Raw genomic sequence first — 27,855 nt, forward strand, 5'->3', positions numbered from 1 at the left:
CACTGACCTCAGTTAGAACACCTTCCATCAACCCTTCTGACCTGAGAAAGACATAACAGAGGGCAATGGCCAGACCTCGGTTTTGAGGCCAGAACCCCCAGGCTTGCTTTCCGACCCTCTCTCTTCCTGGTTCTCTTATCACATCTCCATGGCCTCAGCTGTCTCACCTGGGAACTGGGATCACTGTAACTACCTTGAAGCACTGAAGTAGGAGCAAGGAGATCACTCTGTGGGAACACCAAGCACTGTGCCTGGCATGGAGCAGTAGCCCAGAGCCCAGGAGCTGGCGGGTGAAGGCAGCCTGGGGTTGAATGGCACTCTCTCTGCCCATCTCGCAGTTCCCGTGTTTTGAGTGGCTTTCTTCTGCATCTATCAGATCACATTCCTTCAGTACTAATGACTGCATTCTACTTTGTATTCATCAAACTCAGGCACACACCTGGGGACAGGAGATAACCAGAGTGTTTGCTGACCCATTTGGCCTCCTGGGGAGAAAAGAAATCATTCCCTTCAGGTTTTGGGAGACATTGGGATGAGGCTGGAGACTGCCAGCTGTTGGCTGCCCTCCAGTTGCACCTTGTCCCCCTACTGTCCTTCAGGTGACTGTGAAGGCTGTGTGATATCTTGAAGTCTCAGTTTCTCCAGTCATGAAATGGGAGTCGGAGCAACGCCTGGCACTCAAGCACTGAAAGGTGAAGGGAGGTCCCACAGGCCACCTCAGGCTTTGTTCTGAAAGAGTACCTGCTCAGTAAGCACCTTCTAGGTGAGGGCATCAGAACTGTTCCTGTAAAAGGCTACCCTGGGGAGCAGTGCCAACCGTAAGTGACAGGACCATCTGGGAGCGAGCCACCTAATGGATGGCCCTGGGTACTGCCCTTCAGTCTGATCATTCCTCTGCTGGGGGAAGTTCCTAAAGAGGGAGTTGGCTTTGTCTTTGGGCTGCATCCCCACAGCTGAGAAGACTTCACTGTAAAAGATGTACAAGAACGTTACAATGTTTTAATCACTGTATGGTCATTTTAGCTTTACTTACTATTAATAATCTTTAAACCAATCCTCTAAGGGAGGCCCTATCACTTTTTCTGTTTTATACATGAAGAAAATGAAACCTAGAAATCTTAAGTCATTTGCCTGAGGAAACTCAAATATCCAGTGGAATGGCAGAGACCTGAATCCAGGTCTGACCCAGAGGCTGAGTGCCCTTGGAGCTCCCTCCCAGGGCCACAGTGGCCACTATTGGAGTGATTTCTTGAAATTCAAAGGGCCCCCACATCCCCAAACCAAGCAGATGGACTATCATAATGTTTGGTCAGCCCCCACAGAAACCCCCAAAAACCCATTAGAGAAGCTCATTCCCTAAGGCCCAGTGAAGCCTGCTAAATAAATTTCCTTTTGAAAGTAAATGGAAAATGAAATATCTGTGTCCTCAAACTTTATATGAGCAATAATTCAGGAGTCTCTTTCAGAACTCAGAGAGGAAAATTCCCCACATGGAGGAGGACTGGCATAGAAGTTGTAGATAGGGTCACTTTCTATGGAAATATCACCCTCTCTCTGGTTGCATGTCCATTATAAGGCTTTCTGACTTCACAAACTCCAGGTCATCATCTGGTAATGCAGGACTGTGCACATGGTCAGCTGGGAGACCACAGAGAGGGACACTCAACTGGCATTAAAACAAAGGTCTGGAACCTAGAGAAAGTACCTTCCCCCCACTAAGGTCCTAAAGTGGCTGTAGTTTGGGTCCAAGGGTTAGTGTGCTCATTCAACCATGCCCTCCACAGCTCTGGCAGAATGAGGGGCTCCACGGCCCAGAGCCAGCTGCTGGTGTCCCTGCCTTTGTGAAAGCTCTCCTTGCAGAATTGTGGACAGACCACAGGGTTGGAGGTGAGGCTCAGGTCAGGAACACTTCCTGGACATGAAAAATAAGGTGAGCGGGAGATGCAGAGAGGATGCAGTACCCTCTGCTACAGACTCCCCAGCAAGAAGCCACAATGAGCCAGCCAAGGACACGAGCTTGACACTTGCCTGTACGCTAACACGCTGGGACTGAAATGACTGCTTCTGGGGGCTAAGCACTTGAGGATGCATCACAGGGACTTCTGCATATGGCCAGGCCTGGGCTGCAGTAGGTGCTGAATAAACACACAACCTGGTGTGTTAGTCTCATTTTTATAGCAGCCCTGCCTTTTCCAGAATTGATGGAAGGCAACTTCCAGGCTGTGTGGGTCTATGACCTCTGCCATGCGTCAAATGCCCACCTATACCATGTACCACCCTAAGCAGTCCACACAGCTCCTCCACTGTCTCCACAGTTACAATAGGTTGAGCATCACTAATCCAAAATCCAAAATCCATGACAATCCAAAATCCAGAGTACTCCAAAATATGAAAATTTTTGAGTGCAGACGTAATGCCATAAGTGAAATCCCATACCTGACCTCATACATGTCACAGCCTAACTGCTGAAACTATATAACTACCACTGTCTGAGGTCACCTTCAGACTCCAAGTATCAGGTGTGCCTGAGACACGAATGAATGCAGGTTGAGACAGACACAAAATCTAAAATTGGAGTTCATGCATTTTGGACGAAGGGTGCTCAAGCTATATCGTGACAGGCATTATCACTGTTGCAACGAGGTAAATGGAAGGAACAAGAGTTGGCATAAACTGGAGGTGGTAGGCTAACAATACCCTGACATGAAGTGGGTGAGCAATAAATTAGATTAAGGTTTCTCTAGAAACCTGACCAGAGACAAGCACTGCATCAGCAATAACATACCCAGAGTCCAGAAGGCAGAAAAAAATTGGCAGCCCAGGGGATGCACACATGGTCCCTAACTTGCATTACTGTGGGTGAGCTGCTTCTCTATCCTTCCTCTGAAAGGAGTGATTCCAATCATGTCCACCAGGGTCATTGTGAAAGTCAAAGGAGATGACAATCACAGTGAGCATGTCTTCTGAAACCCAGGAGATGCTCCCTCAGCATCCACTCTCCTGTCTTATTTTTGGCCTTTCCCCTTCTCCACTTTATTGAAGGAGGCACCACAGAGCTGGGTGTCAAACAGCAAAGTCATTGATGTTGCTGGAAAAGAAGAGAGTAGTTCCGCAAGGTGACTCCGGGTTGCTCCATCGCACCTGTGCTGGACTCCATGGGCAGCAGGTGTGTGAAGGGTGTGAGGAGACCTGGCCTGGCCTCCACATGAAATAAACATAAAAATCCAAGCAGTAATGAGCTGGTGGAGACAGGAAAAAGTGCTCAGCATCACTAAGCACAAGAGAAATGCAAATCAAAATCACAATGAGACTTCACATCACCCATCAAAAAGAAAAAAAATAATAAATGCAGAGAGAATATGGAGAAAGCAGAACACTTGCACACTGCTGGTAGAAAGGTGAATTACTCCAGCCTCTATGGAGAATGGTATGGAGGTTCCTCAAAGAATTGACCCTCCAATCCCACTGCTGGGAATACCCGGAAGGGAAATGAAAGCAGCGTGCCAGAGAGACTTCCTTCTGCTTGTCTGTGTTTACTGCAGTGCTATTCAAAATATCCAGGTTACCGAGACAACCTAAGTGTCTATGAATGGGTAAGTGGGTAAGGAAAAGGTATCTGCACACAATGGAATACTTTTCAGCCACATGAAAGCACAAATTCTGTCATTTGCAACAACTTATGAATCTGAAGGAAGGATCTATGTTAAATGAAATGCCAGTCACACAAAGACAAGCGTGTCATGATCTCACTCATATGTGGAAACTAAAATCAATTTCATGGAAGCTTAGAGCAGAGTGGTGGTTACCAGAGGCTGGGGGTCAGGAGCGATGAAGGAGAGGCTGGCCAGTGGGTACAATGTCAGAGTTAGGGAGGACAGAGCCACAACACAGCAGAGTGGGCTCATGCCCAATAACACAACATATGCCTCAAAACAAGAGAAGGTCTGAATATACTTAACATAAGGAAGTAATACAAGTCCAAGATGGTGGATATGCTAATTATCCTGAGTTAATGATTACCCAATATATAATGACTTGAAACATCATCTCACGCTTCATGAAGATGTACAAATATTATGAGTCAGTTAAAAATCAAATTTTAAAAACCTAATAAGGAATATTAAGATACTGATTTAGGATAAATAAGAATATATGAATGACTAATATGCAAAAGACTTAGGCCACTCTGATGGATGGACAAAAATGAAAGGGGCCTCCAGTCCCCAACCCTCGTGCTATATCTGTGATCTGCTCAGTAACTCACACTTCACTGTCTCCTGCAGCTTAGAAATGCCATCGGTTTTCTTAATCTCATTCTCATTTGTTTTAAAGAACAATTTCCTGGGACTCCTCAGAGAACTGAAAGGGAGAACGTCTTATTCAAACACTACAAGGTAACTGCAGAACTCTGACCATCCCCTGGACCACAGATACAGGTGGAATGCCTAATTAATAAGAGCCATGGGGCCAGGCACATGGGCGCAGAGATGTGGTCTGGGGAAAGTCCATTAGGAGGCGAGGTGGAGCCGTGTGATCAAGATGGCACACCTGAGCCAGCCTAGATGGAGCAGGCAAGGGGGAGCAGGCCTCAGGTGGAGAGAACAGCCTGCACACACATGGAGCTGTACATGGTAGTGAAAGATGGGCTTCTCTGCTGAGCAGAGGCAGCCTGCAGAAGCAGGGTGGGTGACAGACGAGGAGCTCACTGGGAGTGCGGGAGAGCTGGCAGGCATGGAACACCCAAAGTCCACAGACACTGTTAAACCAGAATTTAAAAATCACTTTGGCAATTTGAATGGAAATTGATCTGGAGGGGATAAATTTGAAAGGAATGAAGATACAAGTCAAGAACTGTAAGAATAATCCAGACCCAAGTGAGTATACACAACCCAGGGTTCTTCATAGCTGAAGACTGCATTGGCATGTGGAGAGACACCAACTCAAGCAGATGGACTTATATTTTCTGGTGCCAACTGTTTTTTGATGCTGTTCATGTGTTATCTGAGCATGCTATAAAATAAGATAAGTATCTCCATCTTGCAGATAAAAGACCTAAAACATAGGGAGGTAAAGAAATGAGTCACAAACAAAGCAGGTCGGATGGTTCCCCAGCCCATAGAACCATGTGGCTGAACTTTGCAGATCTGCATCAGAAACAGGAGCCAGACACAAACAAAAAAAGGAAAGGCAGTCTGTTGTATCTTATGAGATATTGTTCTCTAGATTCAAGAATGACTAAGGGATGCATAAAAGGTAATTGTAAATACAGTCCCAAGTTCTATTAATAGTCAATGATAGATGGTGATGCTTTAGAATCAAATTCACACAAATGGAAGTTTCCACTGTATGACAGCATCCTGGGAACATTAGATTGTGCAACATATCTTGTGCTTCCATGAATCACCCACATCACATACCCCAAGGCTTGGGACATGGCAACCACTCTTTAAATGTGAATTGACTGAATGAGGCCACTTAGAGAAAAAATTGCTGAATGGAGTTGCAATTAAGGAGTGATGATGGGTTCATTTCAAAACATAATCTCTCAAAGTTTTAGAGAGGTGGTTGGGTATAAATGGAATTTGTTTATTATTTCCTCACCTGTTTATTGAAAACTAACACACTCTCCCAACAACACTAAGTCAGATGATTCTATGGGTTAATTATGTTTTTTAAAAAACTGAAACAGATTACATCTCTATGAGTTCCAATTTTCTAGGGCCTGGAAAAGAAAAAGGCACACTGTGTTCAAATATTTGGAGGCAGCATAACTTTAAACCAGACCTGACAAAGATAACACAAAGAATAACACAGACACACACCAGACCTGACAAAGATAATACAAAGAATAACACAAACACACAATATGATTTAAGCAAAATCTTTAAAAAATATGCTAGCAAACAGGACTCAGGGTACACGATGAAGAAAGGAGAACATGTAAGACTGGCTTAATATCTTAAAAAATGTTCATGTAATTTATCATAGAATTGAGTCAAAGACAAACCATATGATCTCTACAAAGGCAGGAAGAACATTTTTGGGTATATCCATCAAAATTTAAAAGACAAAACACTAGAAACTACAGATCTCAAGATGCTGACCAATGTGATGAGACAAGAAAATGACATTAGGAGTATAAAAGTTGGAAATAGAAAATAACATAAGAAAACCAAATATCAGAAAATGAGAAGCAATATTAGTATTGGGGAAGATGAATCACGGATATATCTAGAAACATCTATAGAATCAAATGTTTAAACAACCATAAGAGAAACTGGTAACTGCCTGGCAGCAAACAAGTGTTCAAGATTCAAAGACAGTGGCAGAGACCCCTCACTGCCTTCGTTATCCTTGCAGAATATCCTCAAATACTATCTCAGAGCTGTGTGCCTGAGGCCTGGCATCTTCCCAGATATTGGTGATTGACAAGGGGGCCCATTATTTTTATTTTTTTATTTTTTGCGGTACTGGGGATCAAACTCAGGGCCTTGTGCTTGCGAGGCAAGCACTCTACCAGCTGAGGAGAATATCATGCTAAGTGAGATAAGCCAATCTCAAAAAACTAAAGGACGAATGATCTTGCTGATAAGCAGATGAGGACATATAATGGAGGGTGGGAGGGGTTAGCGTTAGGGTTAGGGATAAGGAGGGTGGTAAGAATGGAGGAAGAAAGGACTGTATAGAGGGAAAAGAGGGGTGGGAGGGGTAGAGGGGAAGGGAAAAAATAACAGAATGAATCAAACAACATTACCCTATGTAAATTTATGATTACACAAATGGTATGCCTTGACTCCATGTACAAATAGAGAAACAACATGTATCCCATTTGTTTACAATAAAAAAAAGATTCAAAGACAAAGACTGGGAATATAACTGGTGGCAGAGCACCTGCTCAGCACACCCGAGGCCCTGCTCCAATCCCCAACACTGCAAAACAGGAAAAAAAATCAAAGTATAAATAAAAACCAGTTCAAAAATACAGTGAAAGAAAGCATTCCTCTTAAAATATCATCAAAAATAGGTAAAATACCACAAGAACTGGAAAGATGATGTTAAAGCCCAATGAAGAGACATGAAGAATTCCACAGACACAATATTAAATCTTGTTTCCAGACAGAAAGTCTTAGTATTTTAAAGGGATTTCTTCTTCTCAGATTAACTATAAATTTAAGCAATCCAAATTAAAAAGTAATGGGAGTGCTTTGGAAACTGAAAACACCATGTATTTGGAAAAGCAAACATGGAAGAATGGGTAAAGACTTTTGGAAGGCAAGAAGAAAGAGGAAAGAACAGTTAGGACAGATAGTAAGATGTATTATAAAACTATGTAACTGAAGAAATATGTTATATGATACCAAAGAGCTGTCAGAACAATGGAAGAAAAAGAGAACTGACATGAACTGAGATACTTATGGAAATGCAGTGTCTGAATAAAGGTCACATGTCAAATCAGAGAGGGGAAGGATTAACTAAAGATCTTCTCACAACCAGAAAAGTGCCATTCAAAAAGAAAAATTGTATACCTAACTTACTCTTGACTCAAGAAACAAATTCCAGATAGAACAACATTTGACATAAAAAATAAAACCATAAACATACCAGAAGAAAACATGAGTTTAGGGTGATATTCACACACAGCCTTAATTTTTATAAGACAAATTTATCAATGTTTTCTTTTATGCCTTCTGGAATTAGTGATGAATTTTAATTAAGGCAAAAGTAAAAATCTGTAGAATTGAAAAAGAGCTTATACCATAAACAAAACCAAAAGGCAGAAAAGAACTGAGAAAATAGCAAACAAAGTAGAAAGACCAAGTCTATAGCTTTGGGAAGAGGCATGCAAATCAGTAGGAAGGAACTCAAATTAGTCCAACCAACAGGAGATTTCCAGGAAAATACCAAAGGTCAAATAACCAATAAACATCATCAAAACAACAACAAAACTAACAAATGCTGACAAGGAAGTGTAGAAAGGGGAGCTCTTCACACTGTTGGTGAAAGGCATCAAAGAGCAGGGGGCTCTTCAGTAAACTAAAAATAGGCCTACCACATGACTCAGGCCTGAGTACTACCCACAGGAAATGAAATCTGCATACCAAAGAGATACCTGAGTGCCCACATTCACTGTAGAACTATTTGTGATAGCTAAGATAGGCAACCAACATAGTTGCCTGTCAACAGATAAATGAACCAAGAAAATGTGATTGACATATAGATAATGTATATATCCAAGCATATGTATGTATTCACGCACATACATTCATACACACAATGGCATATTATTCATAAAGAAGAATGAAATTCTACCAGTTGTAGCAAAATGGATGGACCTGGAGGACATTAAGTGAAATAAGCCAGACTCAGACAGACAAGAGCAGTATTGCATGTTCTCTCTCATATGTGGAAATTATAAAAAAACAAAACAAAAACAGTCAACCTGATTGTAGATTAGAGATTACAGAGGTTGGGAACAGGAGGAGGGAAGGGTGGGTAAAGGGAGGCTGGATCGGATCAGTGCTCACTGTATTTGTGTGTATATAGCTGTGTGTGAATATCACACTGAAACCCATTAATAGGTATAATAAATATATTTTAAGAAAAAAAAAAACAGAGCATAGAAAGAGGCTCAATTTCACCAATAAGGACAGATATGCAAACTTAAAAGATGAGGTTGTATTATAGTTTAGATCTGCAAAGTGCTCCAAAGGCTCACATGCTGAAGGATTGGTCCCAGATGGTGGCATCATTGGAGGTGATAGAAAGTTTAGGGGGTGCTAGATGGAAGAGGGGGTCACTGGGTCAATACCTTTGAAGAGTTTATTTCGACCCTGCACCTCCTTTCTGCTCTGGATGCCATGGGGTGATTACCTTGCCCTACCTGCCCCTTCACCATGAGATCACCACCTCAGGCCCTGAAATGAGGGAGCCTGCTGACATTGGACTAAGCCTATGAGATCAGGAACAAAATAAATCTTTCCTCCTTTAAGTTGCTTTTCTCAGGTATTTTGTCACAGTGACAAAAAATCTATTATTTAACACATGTATAATTTTCTATCTACCTTATTGGCAAAAAAATTAGTTTTTAAAACTTGGTGCTGACAAATCTGGGAAGAACACATTTTTAGACATTATGAAGGAAGTATAGATTGATGGAAATTTTTTGGAAGGCATTTGGCAAAAAAAATAAATAAATAAAATAAAAACTGTTAAAACTGAAGATTTACCTATCCTCTGGCAAAATTCCTAAGGTTAAAGATACTCATACCCTACAAATACATTTGTATTGTTTGTTTGTGTGTGTGTGTGTGTGTGTGTGTGTGTGTGTGTGTACATGTGCAAATGCACATGCGTAGGTCCCTCTGGATTGCTATTACAAAATACCACAGACTGAATGACTTATAGACAACAGAAATTTATTTCTCACTGTTCTTGAGAGGCCTGCAAAATCCAAGATCAGAGTGTCTGTAGATTGAGTATCTGGTGAGAGCCACTTTGTTGTCCTAGGTAGCACCTTCTCAATATGTTCTCACTTGGTGGAAGGGGCAGAGAAGTTGCTCAAGACTGCTTTACAAAAGCCCTAATCCCATGTGGGGAGCTCCTCTCTCATGACCTAATCACCCACCCAGAGGTCCTGCCTCCTAATACCACCATCTGAGGGTTAGTATTTCAACACATGAAACTGAAGGTGACAGGGACATCCAGAACATAGCACAGTGTGTGTGTGTGTGTGTGTGTGTGTGTGTGTGCGCACATGCACGTGTGCACACACAGGGCAAAGAAGTTTACTGCAGGATGAGTTTTAGCATCAGAAGACCGAAGGCTAGAGCAACAATAGTGAGCTAATTAAAGCCATGATGAAGCAGCTTCAGTCTACAGCAATTGACAAGAACAAAGATTTTAAAGTGCTGATGTGGAAGGATCTCTGAGACATATTATTAAGAGAAAAAAGCAAGATACAGAAGAATGTGTGTAAAATGATCCCATTTGAGAAAATTAAGGAAGGTAGCAAATGTCATTTGCACATATAAATGTAAATATTGACATGAAGAAAATGTCTCTGGGTAGGAACTTGAGAAATGGTTCCTGGGATGTCCAATAGAATGCTTTGCGCTGGCCAGAATGCTTTATAAACCTGCCCTGTCCAACATGGCCGCCCCTAGGCTCACGTGGCTATTTGCACTTGAAATGTCACCCATATAACTGCAGAATTAAACTATGGATTTCACTGCATTTTGATTAATTTACATGTGTATGGTCACACTGGCCCAGGGGCATCCAATTTGGACAGCATGGACCTGGAAAATGGATATTTGGAGTAAGAAGGAATATGAAGGGAAAGAAAGGGAGACTCAATGCCTGTTTTTCCACACTACTGGATTTTGTGCATTTGTACCTGTTACTCTTATTTAAAAACAAAAGCTCCAGTGGCCCAAGAGGCTGAGGCAGGAGGATCACAACTTCAAAGCCAGCCTCAGAAAACTAGCAAGGCCCTAAGCAACTCAGAGAGACCTTTATCAAAATAAATAAATAAATAGGGCTAAGCTGTGATTCAGTGGTTAAGTGTCCCTGGGTTCAATCCCTAGTACAAAAAACAGTTACTGACCACTGTCCTTTTCAAAGCCACTGTCCTCTTGAAAGTTGCAGGGGCTATAGAACTGAATCAGAAACTGTTTCTTTCCTAGAGTGACCAGAACCATGGAAAACACATCAAGGCTGAGTTGTTCAGATTTCACCCTAAAGGCTGGAGTCTCTGCAGGAGAAGGAAGTGATCGTGGGTGAGTCTTAGAGGATATACATCCTGGTGGTGTGTGGACTGTCAAGACCCAAGACAGGAGCTGGAAATGAGGGAAGTAGTTTAAATATATGCAACTTATTTTTATCATCCTCTAAAGAAAAAAATAATAAAGCTATTTATGGTCCTGAAATTGCATTCAGTGTATTTTGCTTCAGCATGAAATGATCATATTTGGTCTGTTGAAAGTCATGCAGCACCAAGGAAAAGAACAAAGGAATGTACTTTTCCTGCTTCCCGCAGCCACCCATTTTTATGAAGCCCTCTTCCACCTTGAGAAGTCTTCTGTCGGGGGCTGCAGACCCCATCCTAGCCTGGCTTGAGGATTTCAGTGTGGCCCTGATGCAGGACATCAGTGTAGCCCTGATGCTGAGACAAAGAATTGCAACAAACAGCTGACATTGCTTGTAGAAGGAGCCCCGGCGCTGAGCCAGTAGGCTAACACTGATCAAGGACTGTACCCTGGCATTAAGCCGGGGCAACACAGACTGCAACATCAAGAACTGGCATTGAGCCGGGGCAGCATGATCTGCAACATATGACTGATACTGCTGTTAAGAACTGGCCCCGGCATTAAGCCAGGGCCAAAAAGAACTGCTTTGATTAGACAAAAGTGACTCATGCTTGCACGCGCCCTTTAGTTGCTCTGATTGTATTATATTGTAATCTTGCTCTCCCCGCATATTCTATAACTGATTGTTCTTCTGTACCTTCTTGTATCTGTGCCCACTATGTACCTTTTTGATATGTAATACTGTAATCTTACTATTATACTCTGTAACCTGATTGTCTCATGATTCATATAAATATAACTGTAACTGCCTTGAAAGATCATCAGAAGATCAGAGGATCACCGGAGGATGATCAGAGAAAAGAATAAAGAGCTCTGATGAACAATTGAGGTGTCGTGTTTCTCTCTGCGGGCAGAAGGAACGCGACAGTCTTCTGGTCTTTACTTTTACTGGTTTTCATGAGATTTTAGACCTCTAGGACATTCAAGGATAAGAAATTGAACTGCTAGACAAATCTAGCTTATCTTGGTGGCATGACTGTGGTGTGATTCCTGATTCTAGACCCAACGATCACACTGGTAAACTCTAGATGGAGGTTTCTGGGCCCTGCACTGTTGACATTTGAGGCAGAATGATTCTTCATTGTAGAGGACTGTCCTTGGCATCACACATGTTTAACTGGCATCCCTGACCTGCCTGCTGGATGCTAACACACACAAAGATACACACAGTTGTGACAAGCAACAACCACCTTCAGAATGTCCAAAGGGCCCCTAGGGAAAAACATCACCCTTAATTGAGAACCACTGTCCAAAAACATCACAGCCAACAGACCCTGGAAGATCAGCTCACCCAACACCTCTATTACAGATGGGAAAACTGAACTCCAGAGAATGAAGCCCAAAACAAGTTGTCCCTATTCAGTTTGGAGAATTTGGAGATTAGAGATTTACTTTTAGCTTGAGGAAAGGCAATGGAAAAACAAATCTGAATTTAAGTCAATTCCATCTAATTCAGTATTTACTTATGTCCTCTCTCCCCACCTCCTATATGTGATCCAGTCTAGAATTTCTGTGTAATAATCTTGTTTTCAAGCCACAACTACTACTAAAATTAATAATAACTGTCTACTCCCAATGTTTTCATTTTCCATTTGTTCAGCATGAGAGAGGAAATGTCTAATATATATCAGTGGCCACTGCATGCCAGGAGTTGTGCTAGGTACGTCATGCACAGAAGCACTATGCCATTGGTATCCCCATTTTGCAGAAATGGAAACTGAGGCCCCTGGAAATTAGATGTCTTTGCCAAAGTTCACACAGCCCGTAAGTCATAGAATAAACACATGAACCCGGGTCTGTCACGCTGCAAAGTAAAACCGAGCTCAGACTATAGAGAATTAGGATGGATTCATGATGAGCACACTTAGAGAACTAGGTCCTCTGACTACTAGGGTCACAGAGCTGTGGAGCTTGTCAGCATCTTCAGGAGGAAGTTGGACCTGCATGGCATTTGCTATGACAACCAGATTTCTTATAATTTTGGAGCACAGCGCTGACATGAGGAGCTGCACACACAGTCACTTTCTTGGGGTCTGTCTGACTCCGACAGCTCCGAGAGATTGAACACCATGAATTCGTAAAAACAAAAAATCAGATTTAATATAATCCCACATTGCAGCAGCAGAGGCCCAGGAAATGAGTGTCAGGAGTGGCTGTCCCCCTGTGAGTGGGATCGTGAAGCAGGTTGTGTGGCAAACTTGAGGACAATGACATTTCTCCCTTGGGAACTGTTTTCTTATTTTTTCCTTTTGGATCAATGCACTTCAGGATCTGGTCAAACAGATTAATCAGACAGTAAATAAGAAAAATACAACCCAATGCTGGCAAATGGGAACATGCAGCAAGCTTTTAGAATCCAAGCTACCACTTTTCAGTTGAGTTTAATTTAGGCTCTTCCCTGATGTACAGAATTTCCAGATTCAGAAACTGATGTTGATGAAGAGTATATCATGTGTGTGTGCACGTGAGCACCTGCCCCTAATCTGTGTGAGCCTGATGACTGCTAACTGTCCTGTTGCTCCATCTCTCATCTGCAACTCAGATGCAATGCCCACTCACAAGGACAGTAAAGACAAAGGGGGATGTGGTTAGCAAACTACGGGACACATCCAGGAGTTCAGTGAAATGGAAACTATTACCATTACTGCATATAAATAACAACCTGAAGATGTTCTTCCACCTTCCACGAGTGCCTCCCCCTTACTACCTCACTAGGTCCTGGACGCCATAATGAAGCCCTGCAACCACCCAGGTGGGAGCAGGAGAACCCTAGAAAAGCTGAGGTACCACTACAGTGTTGGGAAAAATCCTAGTTCTTGGCTCACAGCAGTTAATGTCTCAAGTGTGTAAACTTGCAGAGAGGAGCATTCTGCTCTGACCACTTAGGAAAGTAAACAACGGTCCCTAAATTGACCTAGTATTACCATGCAAAACTGTATAGGGGCCTGGTGGTCTGATCCCCCATGGCACATTGTGATTGGGCTAAAAGTCTATAAAATTTATGGTTTTTCCTGCAATAAATGAGTTTGCAGGTTGCTTGCCACAAGCCTGCTTCTACCCAACTCTCAGGGTCTGAGTCTTGACTCTGTGGCTCTTACCTGTGCCTGAGCTAGCCTGGCACCTGCTACGCTATAGGGTGCTGAGAAATGCTGGTGTTATAGGAGCCCAGGACCCCTTAATTCCCCAGGAGGAAATGAGACCTGAGCTGGGTCACAGGCAGACACAGGGGATGGAAATAGAGGTAGAGCAGACTTCATAGGCAATGAGCACAGGTGTGGAAAGCAGCTTTGCAGAGCAATGACACCCTGGAGCCCAGGCCTGCAGCACATCTGTGATAAGAAACAGGGGCTGCAGCAAGGAATGCCTTTGGCAGTCTGCCCTCTGTGCTAAGGATTTCACATGGTGGCCCACAGCAAGTGAGGAACCACTGAAGATTTCTTTAGAAAAAGAGCAATCAGTTGGTCTACTAAGATTTTACTCATCATAGGTAAAGAGGATGGGCTAGGCATGGAGAGCCAAACTGGTCCCACAGAAAGGGGACATGAAGAGCAGCAGCTGAGCTGGGCAGCATCAGTGGGGATGGCAGCCCCACAGGGACCAGGTGTGGCCTCCCACCAGAGACCCAGCACTTCATCTAGCAGGAAGGCCCAGTCCCCAGAAAGGAAACTATCATGTAATGGCAAAAGGAAGCTCACATTCATGGGACCTCTAAGAACAAGAGTGTTCATTTAAATGACCTCACTCAGGTCTGCAACAGGCCTGTGATGTAGACATCATCATCCCACTTTACAGATTGGAAAGCAGAGTCAGAAATGTGAAACGATTGGCTTACCTGGTATAAACCCACATGGAAAATTCCTGGCCCACATACTCTCCCCTTTTACACAGTGCCTTCTACACACTGATGTCCTAGTGAACCAGCTCGTGGCAGGGGCAGGAATAAAGCGGTTGCTAATTTCTCTCATGTACATACTCCCCCTATAGTTGACTTTAGACTTTAAACTTTCAACAGTTTGACAGCTGGCTCACAAGTTTGAACGAGCATCATTTACTTACTCAGGTTGGTTCATGTCACAGAAAATGAGAAGTCAGCATTAAAATCAGCATAGTCACTTGCCCTGCAAATCAATGACCCTCCAAGCCTTTCATCTGAACCCTGAGTCTGTCCTTTCCTAGAGAGCAGCATGTATATTTTCTCTCTTTGGGAAATATTCTGTTAAAAAAATAATAAACCACGTTTGCATTTCCACTATCAGATAATAACAATATGTGTTCCTGGAGGTCACTTAGCAGTACATTCATCAGACCAGAGAAGCATCCAGCCAAAATCAGGCCGGCATCCTTGCCCTGATTTTCAGGAAAATACAGCCAGCAGTGAAATATCAGGTGACCCCTACTGCAGCCTTTCCCCAAGGGCTCAGTGCAGATTCTTCTCATGCCAGTAACAACTGCGTCGAGGGCAGCAGGCCAACTTTCCTCAAAATAAAACAAGGAGAGCAATGAAAACCAGGACAACAGGTAATAAAGTAAAACCTCTGATCTCCAGTGCTACTGTCAGCAAACCTGAGACCCCTGAGGGCAGGTGGCCCCTGGGTTTGATGGAACATCAGCAGAGCCATAAAGAAGGTCTCACCCCAGCGGGAAGGTGGGTCAGGAAGACAGCACTATGGGATACGTCCTCCACAAAGCCGTGGAGGAGAGACAAGGCCTGGCTTCAGTGAGTCTGGAAGAGGCAGCGACCAGTGCCATCAGATCAGCACTGCAGTGTTCCTCCATCAGCATGGTTTCTTTGTCGCTCACTCGCCCCTTCACTCGTCACTACAGATGTCTTGGTGCTGATCCTGGTGAGACACTGGCTGGGCACTTGGGTGCACAGAGGAAAGAGGCCACCAGTCCTAACAAAGGGTGCTCAGGTCCAGTGAGTGGGAGACCCAGAAGGGAGCCAGAGAGGCCAGCACTGCCTCTGGGGCAGGAATCAAGGAGGGCAAGTGGGCTTTGCGGAGACCAGCAGACACCCTTGGGCCCGACATTGAGGGACAAGTGGGGGGATGGCCCTCTGGCCAAGGCAGCCAAAGTTTCCAGCCAAAAGGGACAGCAGGGACAAGGCAGGGAATCACAGAGGGCACAGGGCAAGGAGGGAAGGGTGAGCATTCCGGGGAGGTCAGGGCACCTGTGGGAGCAACAGAAGCAGGATGGGACCATCAGCTGGGAGGGAATGCTAAGGTGAGAGCTGAGCTTTGCAAGTATCCTCCACTGGGGACACAGTCAGATCAGACTGTGCTTGTGAGCAGAAGAGAAAGGTCACTGAAGACTGCAGGAGGCAGGGTCTGGCTCTGGGGTTCTCGTGGCTTCTGCCTGTCAGTGTTGGAGAAGACCTAGTGAGCTCGAAACCCATGGCTGCACCTTCCCTCAGATAAAGAAGGAACAGTGGCAGGTGAGGTCATTCTGCAGCTGCCTGAGGACCTATTTATCTGTAGCCAGGGTTCCACTCACACTCGGCTGCATGCATAGTAAGTGGCCTTGCCCAGCTCCCATGCAAAGGGCAGGCGATCCTATGCTCAGAGCCTGGGAGGACATCCCAGCTCCATGGCCTTCTGGGTGTGGCCCTCAGGGAATTCACCCAGCTGCTCTGAGCCTGCTGTTCTCTGCAAGAGGGGCAGTGACCCCCCACCTCCCCGCTGCACCAGGAGCATACAGCAAGTCCCAATCACAGTTTGGGCACAGCATAGAGGCCCAAAGTGCTGGATGGATCAGTGAATGGATGAAACAATTTTAAAACACCAACACTGTATAATGTTAGGCCTGAAATGTCCAAAGGGGAGGTTTTGTTTGTTTTTTGTTTCATTTTGTGTGGTTGATTGATTTTAATAAGAGCCTCTGGATGCCAGTTTCTTCAAAAGAATCAGGTCCCTCACTCCAGGGCTTCCCCCTCACTCTTTATATGTTCATTTAACTGACAGGAGTGGCAAGTTCCAGTCCTTGGATTAGAGTCTTGTGTTCTGGCTCCCGCCATTGAACTGTGCTCTGGGTCTGTCTACAGGCATCCCCACCAGCTTTCCCTATTGGTCTTCCATCTGAACCTGCCCAGCCACAGACAAGGAGCCAGATTTATAAACCCTGAATCAGGTCTTATGGTCAGGGAGGAATCTTGTGACCATCCCAAAGGACAGGGCACACATGGAAACAAAGACAAAACCAACTCCATGCCAGTACCTGTGCCAGGAACGGGGAACACAGAAGAAGGCCAGGCACCTCCCTGGATCAGAGCTGAATGAGGCTGCAGATGTAGGGGCACCAGGTAGGGCAAAGTTGTATGGAGGTGCTCAAAGGACCCTATAGAGCCCAGGGGAGGCCCTGAACCAGGTGAAGAGGACCAGAGGAGGGTCCCAGAAGAGGTGATTGCTGAGAGCAGAATGGCTGAGAACTTGACCAGGACATTTCTTGTCTGCCCCACTCTCTGGTGATTCCTTGACAGTAGGGATATTGCCACCTTCCTGTCTTCCAGAAGGAGATGGCAAGCATTTAGCTCAGAGCCCAGTCAACAGACAAAATCACGCTCATTAGGCAGGAAGCTAAAAACTCAAGGGAAAGAAAAGGGATACAAATAGGAAGGAAATAAATGATCATTTATTAATCTCTTAGAGTGCACCAAGATCTCACACTGCATGTTTTCTCAAGAACACTGTCACCTGTGGTTAGTGAGGATGAGCAGGAGGTCACAGGGGTGAAGGGACATTCTGAGGTCATGTGGTTAAAGAGAAGAAGAAGGTCACCAACTGAGAGACCTTAGGTGAGCTCAGCCTCAAACCCAGGTGATTCCAGAAAGTCTATCATTGGCACAAAGTCTCCTGAAGGCAAGTGCATTTCCCATGAGTGGACCAGCCCTGAAACAAGCAGGCCAGGAATACGGGGAGACACCGCATCACCCTCCACAATGCTGGCACCTTCAACAACACCAGCACCCTCCACAGCACCAGCACCCTCCACAACACCAGCACCCTCCAGGGCACCAGCACCCTCCACAACACCAAAACCCCCCACAACACCAGTACCCTCCACAGGTCTAGAAATGGAGATTTAACTCTTTAGCAGAGAAGTGATATGAGTCTTATGAACAGAAACTTTCAAATGGTACGAACCTCAGAGGTAAACCTATGAAAGAAGAGGAATCAGCAGGAAATCTGAGAATTTAAGAGACAGAAGAGCCAGGAGACTGATGCATACCAGAGGCCAGAAGTGAGAAGTTTGCAGTCTGAAGAATTCGTCAGTGGTGTCTTGCACACACATAAAAAAAATCCAATAAGCAAAGAGATGTACTCTTCCCCCTCCATCTAAGATCATGCCAGTGTTTTAGTAATGATGCTCTTCCTCCTGAGCAGCAGTACTGAAAATTTAATTTTCTTTTAGATTCTAATACAAAAGTCCTATTCCAGGGTAGAGTAAGGAGAATGTAATGGAGGAAAGAGAGGTGTTGAGTCTAGACCACATTTTAAAACATCCTCAGGGAGGGGAATGAGAGCAATGGAATGGTAGCTGGTGGCTTAAAGGCATGAGGGGAGCAGGGTCAGGATCTTAGTTTGGTTGGGTGGTATTGGAAAGACAACTATGGAGAGAATAAGGGTTTGGTGGTAAAGTTTTAGAGTAGATAGTTAAAAATAAAATTGAGGATGTTAGGTTGTAAATATTTAAGAGCATTTTTGCCTGTAATACAGAAAGGAAAGAAAGGGTAAGTATGGAGAAGTTTTGTCAGGAAGAAAAGTGAGTCTATATTGGAGGAAGTTTGGAAATTAAGACATTGAGAATGAGTGTAAACAGTGAGGCTGCTACTTCTTCATTCAGTTATGGGATAGAAAATAGTTGAAAATAAATCTTCTTTCAAACAACAAATAGAAAAGCCATCTCCCCCTCACCTACCAAACTACTTGAAGGTATTTGAGAATCAACAAGAGGATGAATTTCTAGAAGAAAATGCAAGTTAGGGAAACAAGACCAGTATTTGAAACTGTTTTTCTCTAGCAGATCTCTGTTAAGTTTTGGAAGATCATCTGAAAAACTGATCAATGCATTTGATAGGGTTAGAGGGACAGTGAATAGAACTCAGGGTCTTGTAACATGGGGTGTGTGGGGGCCTCCAGTTTGGAACTAGAACCCTGAAGGGCCACATTTAGAAGCAGGGGTGAAGCTGATGTAGATGGAGCTGATGTAGTAGAGCTCACAGGGACTGTAGCTCTACTTTAAACATGTTTAAAGTTTAAAGTTTGTTGTTTTTATCTCTGGGACTTGGCAGAAGTAAATATAAATTCTATCTAGAAGATAAGAACATGACCCTAGTCCTCAGATTGTTACTGGAGGAATCATGCAAACATATCAAGACTATAATTTTTTTAAAAATTTTCAGGTAAAACATGATTAAGTAGAAACAACCGAAGATAGTAGATCCATAGAAACTGTTGATATTGGAGTTTTCAGGAACAGACTTAAATATAGCTATACTTGTTCAAAGAGATTAAAAACAAGGTTCCACATTTTCAGAAGAGAAATACAGACTTGAAAAAAATGAAATAAAAATTATAGTCTAGAAAATAACTGAAATTAGGAAGTGAACACATGGTATAACAGAAGATGATATAGAAGTGAAAGGAGAACTAGGATATTGACAAGATTAAGAGAAAAATGATTGCAAAAACTGAGGAGACTGGGTAACACAGATACATTGATGAGATCAGAAGTGTGTAATTGAGTCCCAGGCAGGTTTGACGGAGAATGGGTAGAAGTAGTATTTGTTAAGAGAATGACGGAAAACATTTCTGACCTGATGAAAATTATCAAGCAACAGATTCAATAAGCCTTCTTATCACCACACAGGAGAAAAAGCAACCCATACTTGTATATTGTGGTACATCTACAGAAAACCAAGGATAAAGAGAAAAATCTATAAAGCTGCCAGGGGAGAGGAAAAAGTGTACTTTCAGAAAATTAACAATTAGACTAATGACTGACTTCTCATCAGAAACAGTGGAGGCCATAAGACAATGGAATGACAACTTCACAGTACTGAGAGAATATAATCCACAGTCTAGAATTCTAAAACCTGAAAAAATATCCTATGAGAATAAAAATGAAATACAATTGTTTCACACATTGCATTTTTTCAGTTACAATGAAGTAACCACTTTTTGAAAAGCTCAAAAGACATGACTATTGAATTAGTGACAGTGTTCCAGGCATGAAGTTCTTATTCTTCTTAAAATAAACTTAACTTCTTCTGACAGTGAAGCTGCCAGTTTTCACAGCTTGCCCCACACTAGTAAGACTTCCACCCCAAGGAATTGGGAGTGGGTGTGGGGTGGGAGGAGACCCAACTTAAGCACCACACACTTCCTCTCTTTACCAATATTCAGTAAATTTTCCCAAATAAACTATTCCTTTTCTTTTGTATTTTCAATCACTATCCAGATCTTCAAATGTTTCTGACAGTTTTGTTTTGTTTTATTATTATTTTTGTTTTGGTGATAGTATTTGTGAAATATTTTGTTCACTCATTCTGGACATTCCCCTGCCTCTTCCCTTTTCCTCTCTCTCACTGTATCCCTTTGCCTCTCACTTTTAATCATGTAAATATTTAAACTTATTTCAGTATATGTTCTGAAATAGGGATGTATTAGCTATTACTTAATTTGTTTGGCAGTTAATATTTATTGAATAACCCATATGTTTTTCACTGATTTGTAATCTCTGTTTTCCTAATTTCAGTAAGATTTATTTTTCTTCTCTTCCTCTTTTTTCCCCTTTTATTCTGTCAGTTAAACCTTCTCTCACTTGTTTTTTGCTTCTTTTGCTTTCCTTGGCTTCTTAGATTCAGAGTAGATTCAGTCTTTCTCTTTAAACCTGTCTTTTGGGGGCAATCCAAGATGGCGGCCTAGAGGGAGACTGCACCCCCATTCGCTCCAGAACCCAGGAGTTAAGAAGGGGAGGCATTGAGAGACTCGGACTGAAGTGGAGCCACGGGTGAGTCTGCCCACTGGGTAAAGCTCGGCCCGGGTGGCAGGCCCAGATAGAGGTGGCTTATCGGAGCCAGGCAGGGCAGCTAGAGTCATCCACAGGCAGCCCTGCGCACTCTGGCGGTGGGCCCCGCCCACACAGCCAGCTTCTCCAGGTTCTCGGAACGGAACTGGCCCGCTAGTAAGAGCCTTTCTGAACAGAGCAGGCTCCGAGTCCCGGAGCCGCTGCAGCGCAGTGTACTCCTGCAAAGAACCAGCGGAGAGCCTCGATCTGCAAGCAGCCTCAGGGATAAGGGCAGGGCAGCCGGAAACCTCTTCAGGCGGCTCTGCCCACTCCGGCTGCAGGCTCTCTTCACGGGGCAATCCAAGATGGCGGCCTAGAGGGAGACTGCACCCCCATTCGCTCCAGAACCCAGGAGTTAAGAAGGGGAGGCATTGAGAGACTAGGACTGAAGTGGAGCCACGGGTGAGTCTGCCCACTGGGTAAAGCTCGGCCCGGGTGGCAGGCCCAGATAGAGGTGGCTTAGCGGAGCCGGGCAGGGCAGCTAGAGTCTTCCCAAGGTAGTCTTCCACACTCCGGCGGTGGGCTCTTCCCACACGGCCAGCTGTACGGTGCAGGCCCACAGTGAGAGCATTTCCACACAGAGCCAGTTCCAAAACGTGGAACCAGTAGGGGGATAGGGGCAGTATTCTTCGAATGAGCTGCTTTATCAGATTCCTCCAAGACATCAGGCTACTGAAGGCTGGGAGGTGATACACTGGAAATCTACTGGGACACTATAAGCCAATAGTGGAAAACTGCAATATCTCAGGGTCCCACTGACAACTGACCATTATGAGAAAACAAGGGAAGAAAATGTCCCAAACAAACCTAGATACACTACATCAATAAAACCCAATGACAGCACAGCAGAAGAAATGTCAGAAAGGGAGTTCAGAATGTACGTAATTAAAACGATCAGGGAAGCTAATGAGGAGATGAAAGAGCAAATGCAGGCATTGAAGGAGGAGATGAAAGAGCAAATGCAGGCATTAAATGATCGCACCAATCAACAGTTAAAAGACCAAATACGGGAAGCAAGAGATCATTTCAATAAAGAGTTAGAGATACTGAAAAAAAACCAAACTGAAATCCTTGAAATGAAGGAAACAATAAACCAAGTTAAAAACTCCATAGAAAGTATAACCAATAGGATAGAACACCTGGAAGACAGAACCTCAGACATTGAAGACAAAATATTTAACCTTGAAAACAAAGTTGAACAAACAGAGAAGATGGTAAGAAATCATGAACAGAATCTCCAAGAACTATGGGATATCATGAAAAGGCCAAATTTGAGAATTATTGGGATTGAGGAAGGCTTAGAGAAACAAACCAAAGGAATGAACAATCTATTCAATGAAATAATAACAGAAAATTTCCCAAATCTGAAGAATGAAATGGAAAACCAAGTACAAGAGGCTTATAGAACTCCAAACATACAAAATTACAACAGACCCACACCAAGGCACATTATGAAAATACCTAACATACAAAATAAAGACAGAATTTTAAAGGCCGCGAGAGAAAAGAATCAAATTACATTCAGAGGGAAACCAATAAGAATATCAGCAGATTTTTCAATCCAGACCCTAAAAGCTAGAAGGGCCTGGAACAACATATACCAAGCCCTGAAAGAAAATGGATGCCAACCAAGAATCTTACACCCAGCAAAACTTACCTTCAAATTTGACGATGAAATAAGATCCTTCCATGATAAACAAAAGCTAAAGGAATTTACAAAAAGAAAGCCAGCATTACAGAACATTCTCAGCAAAATATTCCATGAGGAAGAGATGAAAAACAACGATGCAAATCAGCAACAGGAGGCGCTAGCCTAAAGGAATAGCCAAATAAAGGAGAAACCAAATCATGTCAAAAACAAATATGAGTCAATTGACTGGGAATACAAATCATATCACAATAATAACCCTGAATGTTAATGGCCTGAATTCATCAATCAAAAGACACAGACTGGCAGATTGGATTAAAAAGAAAAATCTAACAATATGCTGCCTGCAAGAGACTCATCTCATAGAAAGAGACACCCATAGACTAAAGGTGAAAGGATGGGGAAAAACATACCATGCACACGGACACAGCAAAAAAGCTGGAGTATCCATCCTCATCTCAGATAATGTGGACTTCAAACCAAAACTAGTCAGAAGGGATAAAGAAGGACATTACATGCTGCTTAAGGGAAGCATAAATCAGCAAGACATAACAATCATAAATATCTATGCCCCGAACATTGGCTCATCCACGTACGTAAAACAAATCCTTCTCAATTCCAGAAATCAAATAGACCACAACACAATAATACTAGGCGATTTTAACACACCTCTCTCACCACTGGATAGATCATCCAAACAAAAATTGAATAAAGAAACTATAGATCTCAACAGCACAATCAGCAATTTAGACTTAACGGACATATATAGAATATACCATCCAACAAAGAACGAATACACTTTCTTCTCAGCAGCACATGGATCCTTCTCTAAAATAGACCATATTTTATGCCACAAAGCTACTGTTATTAAATACAAGAAGATAGAGATACTACCTTGTACTCTATCAGATCATAATGGATTGAAATTAGAAATAAATGACAGAATAAAAAACAGAAACTTCTCCAATACCTGGAGACTAAATAATACACTATTATATGATGACTGGATAACAGAAGACATTAGGAGGGAAATAAAAAAATTCTTAGAAGTAAACGAGAACAAAGACACATCATATCAAAATCTCTGGGACACTATGAAAGCAGTACTTAGAGGAAGATTTATTTCATGGGGTGCATTCAAAAAAAGAAGTAGAAATCAACAAATAAACGACTTAACACTACAGCTCAAAGCACTAGAAAAAGAAGAGCAGACCAATACCAAAAGTAGTAGAAGACAGGAAATAGTTAAAATCAGAGCCGAAATCAACGAAATCGAAACAAAAGAAACAATCGGAAAAATTAACAAAATAAATAGTTGGTTCTTTGAAAAAATAAATAAAATTGATAAACCCTTAGCCACACTAACAAAGAGAAAGAGGGAGAAAACTCAAATTACTAAAATTCGGAATGAACAAGGAAACATCACAACAGACACGAGTGAAATACAAAACATAATTAGAAGCTATTTCGAAAATCTATACTCCAACAAAACAGAAAACCTCGAAGACATCAACAAATTTCTAGAGACATATGAACTACCTAAACTGAACGAGGAGGACATACACAACTTAAATAAACCAATTTCAAGCAATGAAATAGAAGAGGTCATCAAAAGCCTACCAACAAAGAAAAGTCCAGGACCAGATGGGTTCTCAGCCGAGTTCTACAAAACCTTTAAAGAAGAGCTCATTCCAATACTCCTCAAACTATTCCATGAAATAGAAGAGGAGGGAACCCTACCAAACTCGTTCTATGAAGCCAATATCACCCTGATACCTAAACCAGACAGAGACACATCGAAGAAAGAAAATTTCAGACCAATATCCTTAATGAACATCGATGCAAAAATTCTCAACAAAATTTTAGCAAATCGCATACAAATATATATTAAAAAGATAGTGCACCACGATCAAGTGGGTTTTATCCCAGGGATGCAAGGTTGGTTCAACATTCGGAAATCAATAAATGTCATTCACCATATCAACAGAATTAAAGTTAAGAATCACATGATTATTTCCATAGATGCAGAAAAAGCATTTGATAAAATACAGCATCACTTCATGCTCAAAACACTAGAAAAAATTGGGGTAGTGGGAACATTCCTAAACATTATAAAGGCCATCTACGCTAAGCCCATGGCTAATATCATTCTAAATGGTGAAAAACTGAAAGCGTTCCCCCTAAAAACTGGAACAAGGCAGGGATGCCCTCTTTCACCGCTTCTATTCAACATCGTCCTTGAGACTCTAGCCAGAGCAATCAGACAAACCAAAGAAATTAAAGGGATACGAATAGGAAAAGAAGAACTCAAACTATCCCTGTTTGATGATGACATGATTATATATTTAGAGGAACCTGGAAAGTCCACCAGAAAACTTTTAGAACTCATAAGTGAATTCAGTAAAGTAGCAGGTTACAAGATCAATGCTCATAAATCCAATGCATTTTTATACAGAAGTGATGAATCTTCAGAAAGAGAAATTAGGAAAACTACCCCATTCACAATAGCATCGAAAAAAATAAAATACTTGGGAATCAATCTCACAAAAGAGGTGAAAGACCTCTACAATGAGAACTACAGAACACTAAAGAAAGAAATTAAAGAAAACCTTAGAAGATGGAAAGATCTCCCATGTTCCTGGATAGGCAGAATTAATATCGTCAAAATGGCTATACTACCTAAAGTGCTATACAGATTCAATGCAATTCCAATTAAAATCCCAATGATGAACCTTGCAGAAATAGAGCAAGCAATTATGAAATTCATCTGGAAGAATAAAAAACCTAGAATAGCTAAAGCAATCCTCAGTAGCAAGAGCGAAGCAGGGGATATTGCAATACCAGATCTTCAACTCTACTACAAAGCAATAGTAACAAAAACGGCATGGTATTGGTACCAAAATAGACAGGTAGATCAATGGTACAGAATAGAGGACAGGGACACAAACCCAAATAAATACAATTTTCTCATACTAGACAAAGGTTCCAACAATATGCAATGGAGAAAAGATAGCCTCTTCAACAAATGGTGCTGGGAAAACTGGAAAACTATATGCAATAGAATGAAATTAAACCCCTATCTCTCACCCTACACAAAACTCAACTCAAAATGGATCAAGGACCTCGGAATCAGACCAGAGACCCTACATCTTATAGAAGAAAAAGTAGGTCCAAATCTTCAACTTGTTGGCTTAGGATCAGATTTCCTTAACAGGACTCCCATAGTACAAGAAATAAAAGCAAGAATCAACAACTGGGATAGATTCAAACTAAAAAGCTTTCTCTCAGCAAAGGAAACTATCAGAAATGTGAAGAGAGAGCCTACAGAGTGGGAGAATATCTTTGCCAACCATACCTCAGATAGAGCGCTAATTTCCAGAATCTATAAAGAACTCAAAAAACTCTACACGAAGAATACAAATAATCCAATCAACAAATGGGCTAAGGAAATGAACAGACACTTCACAGAAGAAGATGTACAAGTAATCACCAGATATATGAAAAAATGTTCAACATCCCTAGTAATAAGGGAAATGAAAATCAAAACTACCCTAAGATTTCATCTCACCCCAATTAGAATGGCGATTATCAAGAATACAAGCAACAATAGGTGTTGGCGAGGATGTGGTGAAAAAGGAACACTCATACATTGCTGGTGGGGTTGCAAATTAGTGCAGCCACTCTGGAAAGCAGTGTGGAGATTCCTCAGAAAGCTTGGAATGGAAACACCATTTGACCCAGCTATCCCACTCCTTGGCCTATACCCAAAGGACTTAAAATCAGCATACTACAGAGATACAACCACATCAATGTTCATTGCTGCTCAATTCACCATAGCCAGATTGTGGAACCAACCTAGATGCCCTTCAGTTGATGAATGGATAAAGAAACTGTGGCATATTTATACAATGGAATATTACTCCGCAATGAAGAATGATAAAATTATGGCATTTGTAGGCAAATGGTCAAAATTGGAGAATATCATGCTAAGTGAGATAAGCCAATCTCAAAAAACTAAAGGACGAATGATCTCGCTGATAAGCGGATGAGGACATATAATGGGGGGTGGGACGGGCTAGCATTAGGTTTAGGGTTAGGTTTAGAGTTAGGCTAAGGAGAGCGGTAAGAATGAAGGAAAGAAGGACTGTGTAGAGGGAAAAGAGGGGTGGGAGGGGCGGGAGGGGTGGGGGGGAGGGGAAAAATAAAATAAACATCATTACCCTATGTAAACGTAAAAAAATAAAAAAATAAATAAAAAAAAAACCTGTCTTTTGACTTTTCTCCTTAGTTTCCCTCACTGCCGAGGTCCATACGTTTCTTATTTTCTTGCTACACCACAGAACTGATACTCAGCTAAGGCAATGAATAGGAACAAATATTCTAGGAGGCTCTCACTCTTGGGTCCTGCCAGCGTGGCACTGGAACTTGTGGGACTTTGGTCTTTTAGGTTTTGACCCCAGGGGTGTGATTTGCCCTTGTCATCCTGACCCTGGTGCTTATAAGTCCCATAGTGTGCATTTGTTGGAACCTGACTTCTGTTCCAGATGAGCTGCATTTATTTAGAATTTTGAACCTACCTGCACTATGCATTGTGCAAGATTTGGAACTGCAGGACACTTGTTTACTTTATATTTACTTTCTCAAGTCTAGTACCTTCCCCATTAATTGCCATATCCATCTTTTTATATCATGTGACACATTGCCTACCACAGCCTGTTTATCCTAATCCCATCCCAGCTCTTTATAATGTCTATATCTATGGTGGGATTCTCTATGGGCAGTTGGGCAGTGTATCAGTGGCCCTCATTTGGGAAGCTGGTGAGTATTCAAATTTGATTTGTTCTTTCAGTGTATCAGAAGAGGAATGCCTAGGATTTTTCTGGGGTTAGCAGGCCTTTACAACTCTCTCATAGGGAAGGGAAGATTGCCTGTTTGATCATTTTCTTAGTAGCTTTTAAAAAATGATTTGGGTTGTAAATGGACACAGTACCTTTATTTTACTTATTAACATGATGTTGAAAATCAAACCCAGTGTCCTACACATGCCAGGCAAGCACTCTACCACTGAGCCATAACCCCAACCCCCATCTTCTTCGTATCTTACATACTAATCTTCCTGTTTCATTCTAGTTGTTTGATACCCAAAGGTTTGTTTTGTCTCCAGGCCTTATTGTCTTCTAATTTTGTCAGTTTGGCAACTTGGGTCTTGGGTTATTTTCTCATTCCTTTCTGCCACATTTTTGATGTGGCTTCCATGAATGACCCTGCTCCACT

At 42.4% G+C, this 27,855-nt stretch overlaps 1 protein-coding gene across 1 annotated transcript in view; it reads right to left on the reverse strand.

The window, feature by feature from the left end:
- LOC124975139 (TBCC domain-containing protein 1-like) overlaps nucleotides 1-27,855 on the reverse strand; it is a 47,822-nt gene that overhangs the window by 11,912 nt on the left and 8,055 nt on the right. The window contains 1 exon segment of the mRNA XM_047538019.1: nucleotides 17,787-17,931. Coding sequence (XP_047393975.1) covers nucleotides 17,787-17,931 — 145 coding nt within the window.

This window comes from Sciurus carolinensis, unplaced genomic scaffold, assembly GCF_902686445.1.
Source record: "Sciurus carolinensis unplaced genomic scaffold, mSciCar1.2, whole genome shotgun sequence".
In the NCBI taxonomy this organism is placed as follows: domain Eukaryota; kingdom Metazoa; phylum Chordata; class Mammalia; order Rodentia; family Sciuridae; genus Sciurus; species Sciurus carolinensis.